We start from the raw sequence: 13,891 nt of genomic DNA, 5'->3' as shown, positions 1-13,891 counted from the left end.
TAACTCAAATTGCTCATCTACTCCAACCACATGTTCTTATCATCACCCATAGCTCTAGGCAGTTGATGGAAAGATATTAACCTTTCCTTTCCCTTCTCATTTTCCTCTCTTCCTCTTAAGTCCTTTCCCTACTTCCTGCTTCCCTTCCCTACAGGACATCAAGGCTCTTCTAGACAGAGTAGCTATAATATATTTTGGTATACATTGTTTCAACATTGAGTTAGAAGGAAAGGGCTGGGATTCTCCCATTGCAATACAAACATTCTGGGGACAGCGGAAAGGTCGAAGGAATGAGAAGGAAGAAAGGAAATGAATCAAGAGGTTTTAAACACTTTTTTAACCATTTCCTTTTTAGCAGTTTGCATTTTTGAGGGTGCGTGTGTGTGTATTAGAAGCTAAAGCAGCTACCTTGGTTGTCTGCTTGAAAAACTGGAGTGCATCAGAGCAGTGTAAGCATAATAGCCAATCCAAATAAAGAGATATGCATATTCAGAGTCTGATTATTTTAAACAACCATGCCATGTTCATACAAATCCTTGTATTCTGATTGGCTATCATCCATTTTAAATCAGATACAGGGAGTCACACACTGTTTAGAAAAACAACTATATAACAGTTATGCAAATCAGACACTTAAACTAATCAGAGTGCAAGGAACGGTATAAATGTAGAAAGCCTGTACAGTGATGGATCAGTAACTGTATGGCATCACTGCACTCTGACTTGCAGAGAGAATTCCACTTCAGTAATAATATATAAAAAGATAGGTAACCATTATATAAATGTACATTTGATATTATTAAATTTTCTAACCTGCTTGTCTAATTTTTGTTTTCACCTTCATCCCCAACCCCTGCAAAGGCTCGGCTTCCTGTAAAGTGGATGGCACCTGAAAGTATTTTCAACTGTGTTTATACTTTCGAGAGTGATGTCTGGTCTTATGGAATATTGCTTTGGGAACTGTTTTCTTTAGGTAAGATATTTACTGATTGAATGTGTACTTTGTATTTCACCCAGAGTTTATTTCTGATTTTAAAATGGCATTGATCAATTAAATGTTGTATCCACAGGAAGCAGCCCCTACCCTGGAATGCCTGTGGACTCTAAGTTTTATAAAATGATTAAGGAAGGATACAGAATGTTTAGTCCAGAATGCGCACCAGTTGAAATGTAAGAGGCAAGCTATCACTACTAATCAGCCAATAATTTTTTAAACAAAGAAAGTAAAACTTCCAGATATGGGCTAAATGTACCTTATAACATTGCCTTTTTTTTCCTTCAAATTTTCCACAGTTGAACTAGCTTTAATTGTATAACACCTGCATACTGTGATCCTTTTATGGTCTAATGGCTCTGTCATGAAAGATATTCTAAGTTACACAAATAAAGATAATACACAGAGCATACTAAACAGTTTCAGTTGATGTAAACTGGTTAAATTGCACCAACTTGTGCAATTCCTGTACTTGTGTTCTACTTCCTGATTGGAATAAGATGGTCCAACCATCTTTTTTACTAGCCATTCCCAGTTTAGTATTTTTTTCAAATTGTCAATATCAGACCCATTATCTTTAAATAGATAGCTATCATGCTGTAGCAACTCCTTACGCAGAACTTCCATTACTGTCAAAGGGAGTTCTGCCCACAGAATCTCAGCAGTATTGGTTCCTTAGTACCCATAGTCAGTTGGGCTAGTGCTACTATTTCTACTCTTATAAAATTTGTTTAAACAGTTTTACTTCGCTGTGTTTTGAAATTTGGGGATAAGTTGCTATTGTTACACTGTATAACTTCAATCTATTTTAGCCCATACAAATAATAATGGAGTTATAATACAGAAATTATTTCTTGCTGAAATTTCCAGTCAATAATATTTAATTTACTATATTTGCAGGTATGAGATAATGAAGAGTTGCTGGGACGCTGATCCTTTACAGAGACCAACATTTAAGCAAATTGTACAGCTAATTGAGCAGCAGCTTTCAGATAATGCAAACCATGTAAGTATGAGCTTCCATATGGATCTTCAATCTTTAATATTAAATTTCTCAAAAATCTGTGTGATTTAAATCAGACTCTAAAAAGAGAGCAAAAAGTTTAGTGGCCTTTTTATTTATGTACTTTTGCACTATAAATTTTGCCTGTTAGGATGATTTTCAGACTTACCCCTAGCTCTTCACTGTGCCATTCCCTCACAAATGGTATGCTCATACTAACTTTTGAAAACTGTGTGTCTGCATAAAATGAAATGAACACAAGTTAGAGTATGTTTTTGATGTTTTGCATGTTTTTGAAAATGTACGTGCTGTGGCACTGTAGATGTTATAATAAACTATGATCATAGCTCTTGATTTCTTCATATCTTAAAACACAGACTAATCTATTTATATGGAATCTCATAATTGTGGATGTATCAGTCAGGAATGTACCTTTTCTTTTGTTTGAACAGCTAAGTGATACACTTTCTGGATTTGGCCTTTCTTTACTTTTTGATCTGTCTGCTCTTTTATTTTATCAGTGAGATGTAGGCTCCTAAGTGCCTACGTCACTTTTGAAAATGAGATTTAGGCTCCTAAATCAATTAGGTGTTGCAGTGCTGAGTGAAGCAACACCTACAGAGCTTTAAAAATCTGGGCCCTGGTGCCTGTCACCTGGAATGTAAGTGTTGACAAACTAGCATCTTGCTGTCCTCAGTTCTCTTACTAAGAACTTTGTGGATGGATAGGTGGACAAAAGGGCTTAAAGAAGGAATTATGCCATTTCAGAGACACGGATTCTGCCCTGTGGGGAATGATTTACAGATCTGCACCTAAGGATCATCTGGCCATATATGGGTTCGAACTTGCTTCTGGGTTAAAAATAAAGGTTCTTTGGAAATTCTAGGTGCCGTGCTTTGACACAAACATGAGTGGCTCCCTGATATGTTGAGAAATGAGGAAACTGAAAACTGCTGGGGTTCAGTTGCTTCCTTTAACATGTTTTTGGCAAACTACAAGGGTTACTGAAACAAAAGCAAAAATGTGAGGAAAAGTATGAAATTATTGGAGGGATTTTCAAAGATTCAGATTAAAAGATTTCAAAGATTTCTGTTTAAAATTATCTTACAAAATCTTCTGTCTCTTTTTTTAATAACTGAGTTTCAAGTTCTGATCCATTTTAGAGAACAATTAAATCCAGGCACTCTTAAATTCTATATCAGGATGTACTTTAATTTCCCAAGGAAACCAATTACCTGGATAGCTGTTATCAGGGCACATTGTAAAACAGAGCAGCTAATAGCAACGGTGTATTCTGCTTGTATGAAGGAGGCATTCAGTGAAATATTGACAATAGTGTCTGTCTTCTCCAGGCTTACTCAAACTTTTCACCCCATCAAGGAAATGCTGCAGATCACTCAGTGAGGATTAATTCTGTGGGCAGCAGCGCATCATCTACTCAGCCCCTTCTGGTACGCGAAGATGCTTGAAAGAGGAGAGGGACATCTGGAAAATAGGCAGCCCAGATGGATTAGGCACTCTTATTCTGCAGGGGACGAGAGAGAGTAGACATTAATGATTTGTCTTACTTTACTCACTACCAAGGTAGTCTGAACATTGCTATAATACTGTCCTTTACCACGCACCATTACACGTAAACTTAGTCCATCCACCACAGCCATTGTTGCAGTGTTGACTGAAGCTGTATATACTTTGCTATATTGTATGTTTTTGCAGTAGGGAGTCATATAAACAAAAATCTAAATCTTAAACCTGGATCTGGAGCTAGATGAATACAAACCAAACCAACTATTAAACAGTCCATCTCTAGATCTGTGCCTGGAAAGCTAATAGTCATTTTCTGATTGCTTGGTTGTTGGGGATTTTTTGCTACATTTCTGAAATAAATAAATACATACACACATACAAATAGCTGCTTGCAAGTGGCCAAGTCTAAAACCCTACCAATGTCACAAGCAGGTGTTCTAAATTGGATGCCATGAGAAGAGGGTACCATGTGGACATGGAGAGGGGTGGGAGTGAGCAGAATAACATCTCCTCCCCCAACCCCCCAAACACCTCAGCCTGTGCATCCCCTAGACCACTGAAGGACTCTGCAATTAGGGAGGGCTTTCCAGACACCTGGGGAAGGAGAGCATTGTGGAACTTCTCTCCCCTTCCATCATGTCTAAGTTTAAGATTCTGTCATGGGTATTTTTGGTAAAAGTCAGGAACAGGTCATGTGCAAATTCACAGAAGCCCATGACCTGTCCCTGACTTTTATTCAGAATAACTCTGACAAAATGGGGTGACAGGGGGATGAGAGCCCAAGCCCTGCTTCAGGTTGGGGAAAGCGGGGTCCAGCACCCACTGCTTCAGCTGACAGCTCTGGGGCCCCTTGGCGCCCACAGTGGCTCAGAGCTCCAGGGTCCTTCTGCCTCCCACAGTGACTCGGCGCTCCAGGGTCAGAGGCTTGGAGCTCTGGGAATTCCTGACACCAGCAGCTGCTGAGAGTTGCAGGGGCCCTCACCACCCACAGAAACTGAGAGCTGTGGTTTAGAGTTCCAGGGGCCCAGCTGGCTGACATCTCCAGCCCTGCTCACCCCAGGGCTGAAGGGAAATGTCACGAAGGTCTCTGGAAGACACAGAATCCATTACTTCTGTGACCGCCGTGACATAATCTTAGCTTTACTCATGTTCCAGCCCATGTTTCACACAGTTTTCATTCCAAGCAAAGAGGGTGGTGTTGCAGGGTGGAAGGGAAGAAGTACATGCTTGGCTAATATTTGTATCTTAAAAATGGACAAAAAATGTGTAAGAGAATAATCTCTTTCCATAGCTGTAGTAGTTTGATCTGGGTACAGAGGAGATGTTTATAGTAGGATCCACATACCTTAAGGACAGGCAGTTAATTTTTCACCTTATTTTAAAAAAAGAGCACAGTCAAAGAATTCTTTTTTCCAGAGGGCCCCTTGTGTTCATACACAAGTGTAAATTTCCCACAGATGGGCCCACGTACCGTAACTTGGAAAGGCTTTGTTCTCAGTCCCTTTCTCTTTCCAGCTGAATATTATATGATGGTAAAATTAATAAGAGGAAAAGATTATTAATTGGGAAACATTGGATCTTAATGTAGCAGAACACAAAATATAGCTTCAGCCTTATTTTACAGATATGTAGATGTTGGGTTACAATATGTTTTTTAAAAATACTAGCTCTGAGCCCAAGACTCTGCTTAAGTGTCCGAAACAACCATTTTTTCCAGCACGAATACTGCTAGTTCGTCTCTTCCTATATTCCTGTCAAGTATAAATCAGCAAAAACATTGAAAGAAGCATGTAGGAGGCAGTACTACTTAAGTACCTATTTATTTACAATGCGCCTGCACTTAAGCACTCTGTTATTTATACTCAACATACCAGTCAGTCTCGTTGTTTTGAGTTTACATTTACTTTTTATGTGTAACTAACTGCCCAAAACAAGATAGCTGTAAATGCACACACTGGTATTATAATTTTAATACCACACGTTTTCATACTTTATTTTATACAACCATGTATTTGGTATATAGTTTTAGAAATTTGTTAACCAATCTTAAAATAGCCATTTGCACTGGACCTATCTATGCTGTTGCACCTTTCTAAAGTTAGCCAGTTGTTTGGGGGCACACTTATGCATATCATACTTGTTGTTGAGCATTATTGATTCAATGCTATGAAAATTCTTTTGTAGTGTGCTGGCTTTCAGAGCTATTGTAGACAGTCTAGTTGGTATAATTGTAGGTGTCTCGGTACTTTGCGGGCACTTAGCTGAAAGAATTTTTGGTCTCAAATATTCTTTAAATTTATATTTTTGTAATTTGGGTTTTTTGAAACTTATTTTGCAGTGACTTGATGTTTTAAATGGTTTTACGCATTTTTGTTGTAAATATGGAAATGTAGCAATAATGTCATTTTGACTAGTCTCAGTCCTTGAGTCACAAAAATATTTTTATATATATAGAGAGAGAGAAATGCAAAAACCATATGTATAAATAATGTATGTGTTTGAAAGTTTATGAAACACTTTTGGATATGTTGTCCAGTTGTAGAATTGCAGTTCTAAAGAGTTCAAATAAAAATGTAAATACACATTCCTATGCTACTGATGTGTAATATCTTAAAATGTAATATTTCTTTTAGTTATAAATCTTAATAAAGTCTTGGGTGGATGCAAAACCATAGTATCTGAATCTGCAGAGGCAAAGTTTGGAATTCTGAAATATTTTTGAAAATGTGTACTATGACACTAACAATCTATTGATGCTTCTCTGGAGACCTCTATACGTATAAATAGATTAGATCAGCATGTGAAAAACTTTAAGAATCTGTGCACGCAGGGTTGTTTTGGTATCCATGAGTGGAAGTATTTTGCTGCTAAAGAATTGGTCCACAATACATATTTTATTGGTCTGAGTAATTTAAAGTTGAGATAAAATGTCAAAATGTTGCAATAAGTTTAGAAGTATGCTGCTGTGAGTAGTACCATTTAAGCACATGCTTAGGCCCCAATTTAGCAAGGTATTTATGAGCTGAATGATCCCTTAAACCAAAGTGTTGGGGGACATGTGATATAGAAATAAGTTTTAATTTACTTCCATTTCATATTTTAGTGAAATCATTATGATTCATCATTTTGTTACCTCACTGATCAGTGGTATTATTAATGTTACAGAATTATGCATAATGGGCTGTCTGTTATAATGAGCCAGGAAGTGGAGAAAATATGTTTTGTGGGGTCTGGGATGGAAAACAAGTTGTAACTTGTAACTGTGATGCATGTTCAACACGGGTTAGTGCAGGCTGTCATGGTTCAGAATATGATTTTTTTTCACTGAAATCACAGATTCCGTAACTTTAACGATCTCAGTGACTTCTTCGGCTTCAGCCCTGGCCATAGGAGCCTGGGCTAGAACAGCGGCTAGGGCTGGGTCTGGGTCAGTCCCCAGAGTTGGGTCAGACCCCAACAGCTGGGGCTGGGTCAATCCTGGGGGCTGGGTCAGTCTCTGGAACTGTAGACACACGCTGAGCCAGTCAGTGTAGCGCGCGTGCAGCCCCGGACATCTAAGGGCATCACAGACCTGTTATTGCTCAATCTCGGGTGGCTGAACGCCACTTGTCCCTCTAAGAAGTTCTCGTTCATGGGGAATAATTGCAATCCCCGATCCCCATCACGAATGGGGTTCAACGGGTTACCCGCACCTGTCGGCGTAGGGTAGACACACGCTGAGCCAGTCAGTGTAGCGCGCGTGCAGCCCCAGACATCTAAGGGCATCACAGACCTGTTATTGCTCAATCTCGGGTGGCTGAACGCCACTTGTCCCTCTAAGAAGTTCTCGTTCATGGGGAATAATTGGAACTGTAGCAGCCCTGGTAGCTGGAGCTGCGGCCAGAGCTTGGTCAGTCCCCAGGGCTGGGTCAATCCCCAACGGTTGGAGCAGTATCTGGGGCCAGAGCAGCCCTGATGATGAGCAGCGGCTGGACCTGGAGCAGCGGCCAGAGCTGGGTCAGTCCCCAGTGGCCAGAGCAGTAGCTGGGGCTGGGTCAACCACCAGGGCTGGGTCAGCAGCCAGGACTAGAGCAGGACCTTGTCAGCTGGAACAGTGGCCGGAGCTGAAGCAGCCCCCACAGCTGGAGCAGTGGCTGGGGGTGAGTTAGTCCTCAAGGCCGCTGGAGCAGCGGCTGGGACTGGAGCAGCTGCCAGAGGTAGCCCTTGGCACCAGGGTTCGGACTGTTAGTCCCTTCCCACCTGGGTATTTTTAGTAAAAGTCAGGGACAAGTCATGGGCTTCTGTGAAATTTTGTTTATTGCCTGTGACCTGTCCCTGACTTTTTTACTAAAAATACCCACGATGAAATCTTAACCTTAGTCATGGTTATAGAACCAGCTGCAACTCTGTGACCCATCTGGTCTCTTGAGTGCATCCCCACAGGTGCCAGGCCTCATACCTTTACTTCTCTGGGAGTGATCTTGAATCCAGCCAGGAGATAGAATATTGTTGGATTCAAGATGTAGAATTTGTAAAGCTAATAGTTCAGGCATTGCCTCTTAACACTTAAGTGATTACCAAGGGGTGTCTGATCCTGAGCCATTGCTTCCCTTCTGGGTTGTTTTTCCTACCAACCCTACTACTAAAGTAAACCAACCAATTTATGCAGTAAACATCCCAATAATCAGATCAATGTACAATATTTATAAATTACAGTGCAGCTCTAATTATGTTGCAGAGGTAATTCACGTATTTCTGGGCTTAATGTATCATTAATTTGTATTTTTGAAAAAGAGCCTAGACTATTGTGTCAAGGCTCTTTGTCCAATGTAGAAAATCAGCCAGATTATGTTCATATTCTGGAGACTTCAGCATTTACCACCTCCCCTACTATCCACGATCACATGAACGAATTCCCTTCCCACTGGTGATTGAATAACTTTCCTGTGTCAGCTATAGCAATTGCTTACGTGGAAAGTGATATTAGGAAAGTGTTTAATGCGGTTTTTATCTATCATTTAATGCAACTGGAAATAAGGAGGAAGAGTCACCACCATGTGACCAAACTTTGGGAATCTCACTTGTAACATTAATTTGGCTGGAAACATGGAAAATACCAGTCTGCTATTGAACACTAGGACTGATCCTTCAGCCTTCTCCCCTGCCAATTAAAGAGAGAACAAAATGACTATAGCTTGCATGGAAGGTAACAAGAATGAAAGACCTTGAAAGTGTTGCAGTGTGTATGGAGGCACTGAGCAATATTCTACATGTGCATCCATACCACCAGCCATATGACCTCCAACCCAATCACAGAAGGGAGAGACAATTTAGTATTGACCAGGGTGATAGTAAAGGCCGTGAGCACTCTCTAGTGAAAGGGTGGGGACTGATGAAGAACGAGTACCGATGACCAAGCGTAGCTGGAAATGACCTCTGAGTTTTATAGGGAGCTCTTGGTAGGAGGGGAAATATCCAAAATTCAGGGATAAAGGCAGTTCAGTTAGTCCAGGTGTCCTGAATACTAAAAATCAGCCAGCACTAGTATCCCTAAGAAACCACTGATGCAACCAACTAGCACCATTAACAGAGTACTATTTTATATTAATCAGACAAAACAAGACCAATCTGCTTGCAAGATCTATCAGCCAAGTGTAGATTTTAGGGCAAGAAAAGAAATCAATAAATTATGCTGGCCTTAAAAAGACACTGGTGAAGGGGAATAGGGCCTGTAATGGAGACAGAAGGCATGAAAGCTGAGGACTAGTAGCTAAGGGCAGGCTAAACAACTGGGAGGGAAAAACTGTCTCAGCACTGATGATTCCTACATTCTCTCAAGTTTTCAAGTTATGGCTTCATTTTTCTCCCCACTATAAAATATGGGCCCTTAGTAAATTTAGACCTTTGCAGCTAATGGTCATGGAATGCTCCTGACCAAGACACCAGGTCATACAGTACTAATCAGGAATGAATGTTCTTAATCGCGCTACAGAATATAACCTTGCCACAAGATCAAACAAATGGTAATAGTGAAGTTATATGGAGCAGTTTCCCCCCGCCCCCAGACATTGTAGTTTTGCTATTTGATATGATGAAACTAGGCTAGAGCAAAATTTTGCTCCTCTTCCATTGAGAGTGTAGCAAATTTCCCCCTCCTTGGACAATGATATAGTTGTTAAATGAGCAAAAGCATCCACAGTTGTCTCAAGAAAGAAATTAAGAAATTTAATAGATTTCAAATCACCTAACTTTAAAATCTGGAAATAGTAGCACTGCTGTGAAAATCTACTCTGCAGCTCTACTGTGGTTTCGAGAAAATCTTTCAGTATATCAATGGTTGCAGTTGGCCCTCAGTTTCCTATCATTCTTTAGATGTAAGTCCACAATTGTATAAAGCTTGTAACCAAAAGCTAAGTTATCAGAAATATTTAGTGCAGATATCTTCCAAATTTCTTAAACTTTTTCATCAATAGAGCACTATTTTAATGGTAACTATTATCTGCCAGCCAAACGTTAGAGCTGATTTAATCAGTTAGCAGAGACTATCATCCAGTGACTGAATTTTCTGTCTCTGTCCTGATCTTGATCGAGGGCTCTCATGGTCTGTAGAGACAGCAGGGTGAGCCAAACAGACCTGGTTGCTTGAATGTGCAATTATTTGAATATTAACAATAGCTGCAATAGTGTATGGGGCTCTGTTAATTGATTAAATTCACCTTACTCTCACATTGCTAAGATGCAGATACAGCATGTAATTTCCTCCCTCTCTCTCTCTCTCTCTCTGTGTATAGTATATATATAGTAAAAGTCTTCGTAGCATGTAGACTACAACAACATTTAACCCAGATGCAGAAAGGAAACAAACAAACAAATAAAAACCCAAATGTTCCTAGTGATGTATCTATTTGAGACTTGGCAGCAGCAAGGAATGGCTGCACATGTATGGTTTTGTGAGCTGCACAACAAGCTGTCTCAGATGACCTGTCTAGGGTTGTTTATCAGAGGTGGCCACCTATTGAAGAAGAAGAAGGATTGTAATTGGGGCGTATGGTGATATTTTGGGATGGCCTCCTATGAAGGGAGGTTGCCTAGTAAGTTTGTTCTTTTGTACAGGTTTAACTCTATTAAAATACCTATCTTTAGCCACTTGGAATACCACTGACAAACAGATTATCAGCCTTCACTTATTTGAATTGGTTATTCCAGAACTTCATGGCAGTGACACTAGCTAAGGCCAGATACTTTCACTTGTTAGGTGTCAGACCATCTTGAAAGCATATCGAACTTATCTGAAGGGGACACCCCTGTAATAATACACAACTCAAAAAGATTTAAGAGCTATATACCCTCGCTCTGCAGCAGGACTCTCCTATTGATCTGCAGCAGGGCTCTCCTATTGTGTTCAAAGAGAATTTCACATTAAATTAACAGTAGGAGACGAACCCTTTTTCTAGCTTGTTCATTCCATTTGTGCTGCCCAAGTGTACACGGGGACTGGAAGCCAGATGCATCTCCCCAGCGGAGGATTCCTCTGGCTTTGGGGAGTCTGCATAGGCACCTCCTATATTACATCCTGCACCCGACACAGAAGTTTGTTGGGGCAAGAAGGGTTGTTGTGGAAGTGGTGATCAAAGTGAGCTGAGCTCTGTCCATTCCCAGCTGGTGGGCAGCCCCTTGGGACATCTAAAGGCAAAGTTAGACCTACCGAAAACATGAATTACCAGATGTAAATATAACTGTTTGGGGGTTTAGTTGGTTTTCTTCCCATAAAAGTACTATTAATAAATCAAATTCAGAGCAGAGCTAAAATTTGTCCCCAATTTTAGGTTTTTTTAATCAACTCTACTTTGTGCGCTTGTATCCCTGTTGTGTTCGCTTCCTGCAAATATTGTGGGGATAGAGCTTTGCTCAGGAATGCAGAAACAGTCATCAACCAGTGGATTCTGAGTTGCCTAACTATGAAACAACTCTGTAAAGTTTCCATTTTACATTCAAATCGATGTGCGCTTTGAAATTCACGATGTTGTTAAAGCAACAGTCATGGAAGGGGACAAATACCCCACAGCACATGTAACAATGGAGACTCAGTGCCTGACCCATGCTCCTACACGCACCCTCAGCGAAGTTGCTGGGCTGCCAAGTGAATGCAGGGGCCCAGCTGCTCTCCACTAAAAGTGTTCTATAGATACTCTTTTTTTGACAATATAATTCTTTGGGCATGTGATTACTTCAGTGGGATGGCATCCCACCCATTTTGCCAGGGAGGGAGTGTAGGCAAGGCTTTAGCCAGAGTGCTCAATTTCCTGGCTTGAATAAAGCAAAGCACAATAGTTTTTTTCAATGTGAACTATAAAGCTTTTTCTAACATAAAATAAGTTGCACACAAAGTAACTGCTGAAAGGACAGGGGGCGGGGGTATGGATCAGCAATCATGTCACACTCCCCCTCAGTACCTGACCCCACCCAGGGAAGCAAATGATCCAACGAGTGGCTCAAATTTGGTGATGAATCCTGGCCATGTGGCACCTGAGGCACGTAGTGCATACGCTAAGAAGAACTGCTGAAGGGCCCATATCAGCAACAGAATCTATGTATAGACCGAGGTAGACTTCTGAGCAGATAGCCAGGTTTAAGTACTATTCATATTCAGAGGTCCTAATATTCAGATGATAGCTGGACTCCAACTACTCAGCTCTTACTGTGAATGCAACTATCATTCAATCCTATTGTCAGTCTGGGACGCTCCTGAACTCCTTTTCCCCCCTTCCAACAAATAGCAGGAGGGACTAGGGCCTCATGTTCTTGTACACCCATTCTGCTGACCTTTTGTGGAGCCAACCAACTTCTCCCGCCTCCAGTTGTGGGGATGATATCCAGGCCTACTGTGTCTCCAGTGCATAAGAAAGCTTTCAGAGCAGTGGGCTGCCTACAGCAACAGATCGTGGAGGCTCCGGTTCTTGTCATTGCTGCCTCTGCAGAGCCCGGGGGCCGGAAATTCCCCAGATGGCACTATTCATAGTAACTAGAAGAACCCTGGGACTTGCCAACTAGCATGAATTAATAGCTGCTTCTTCAACTTAGTTCCTTTTGTTATTCAAGTACATGAAAGTTTAGATGACAATTAAACTGCATTAATTACCTGATGGGCCATTCATAAATAATAGAGCTGAGCAAACAATTTCTTTGAATATTCAGTCATATTTTTAAATGAATGTACTTTTCCTTTGCTCGTGCCCCTTTTTTTGTGTTCTCTTAGCTGACGTGTGCATGTGAACAAATGCTACTGGAATGAGTGTTTATGGAAAGCAAATTTCAGACTTCTATGCATTAGTGTTGGCAGAATTCACATTTTAAGTTTGCACATGTAGATTTTCATGCTGGAGATGCTTGCAGGCTCTGCCAGTTATGGAATAGAAACATCATGCGATCTAACACAGCTCATATTTTGAATATTCAAAATCAAGCCATTCAGTAAAACAGTTAGAGTACTTCTATATGGGAGGGGGGAAAACTAGCAGTGAGTCTCAGAGCCCAAGTCAACTGACTCGGGCTTGCAGGATTCATACTATGGAGCTCAAAATAACAGGGTAGACATTTGGGCTCAGGGGGACCCCAGGCTTTAAAACCTACCCCCTCAGTGTGAGCTATTTTTAGCCCCTTCTCGTGAGTTCCGCAAGCCTGAATCAGTTGACCCAGGCTCTGAGACTAGCTGCCACAGGATATTTTTGCATTGTAGACATACCCTTGCAAAGATGCTCATGGAACAAATATGAATAACAAATACGTCTGTGGAGATACATGATCTAGTTGCAGAGAATCCAAAAGCAGAAAAAAGAGACTACAGTATACTCCCAAGGGTACGGATTTGAGCTGGATAATCGGGAGTTTGGATAATGCAGAGGTTCACAAAATAGGGTTTCCGATAAATGGGAGTATACTGTAATTTACTCAAATAAATTATTCACTGTGAATTATTCTCTCAGCTCAGATAAATGTGTTTTATTGTGTGACTATCAAAACCAACATATTTTGTGGTGACAGATCAGTTTCAACTAAGTTTTCATTTTGGGGGGGCGAGGGAAAGGAATACAAGAGGAGCTCAGACTCTATAGCCTGACAGTTTAGGTACTGGCTTAGAAGGTAGAAGTGTTGTGTTCAAATCTTTACTCAGAATGATCCCAGATGAAAAACTTTGCTGACTGAGACTTGAAGTGGGATCATCTAAGTTGCAGGGTAGAGCCCCAACCACCAGGCTATGGAATAACCCCACCAATGCACCTTCAAATACAAAAATAGACATTTCAGCACAATTCCATTTTCATGAAAACATGCAAAAGGGTTTGTCTTTGTTCTGAGGTGAAATTAAAACAAATTTTGAAACCCTGAAA

At 40.7% G+C, this 13,891-nt stretch overlaps 1 protein-coding gene across 1 annotated transcript in view; it reads left to right on the top strand.

Annotated features, from left to right (window-relative positions):
• The window catches only part of KIT (KIT proto-oncogene, receptor tyrosine kinase), a 73,802-nt gene extending 67,609 nt beyond the window's left edge, over positions 1 to 6,193 (top strand). Inside the window, exons 18-21 of the mRNA XM_008163787.4 lie at positions 862 to 973; positions 1,071 to 1,170; positions 1,895 to 2,000; positions 3,350 to 6,193. Coding sequence (XP_008162009.2) covers positions 862 to 973; positions 1,071 to 1,170; positions 1,895 to 2,000; positions 3,350 to 3,466 — 435 coding nt within the window. The 3' untranslated portion in view covers positions 3,467 to 6,193. The remainder of the gene's footprint in view (positions 1 to 861; positions 974 to 1,070; positions 1,171 to 1,894; positions 2,001 to 3,349) is intronic.
• The last annotated feature ends 7,698 nt before the right edge of the window (positions 6,194 to 13,891 follow it).

Source organism: Chrysemys picta, chromosome 5, assembly GCF_011386835.1.
Source record: "Chrysemys picta bellii isolate R12L10 chromosome 5, ASM1138683v2, whole genome shotgun sequence".
In the NCBI taxonomy this organism is placed as follows: Eukaryota; Metazoa; Chordata; order Testudines; family Emydidae; genus Chrysemys; species Chrysemys picta.
The sequence above is the reverse complement of the archived record's forward strand: the minus strand, read 5'-3'. Positions and strand labels throughout refer to the sequence as shown.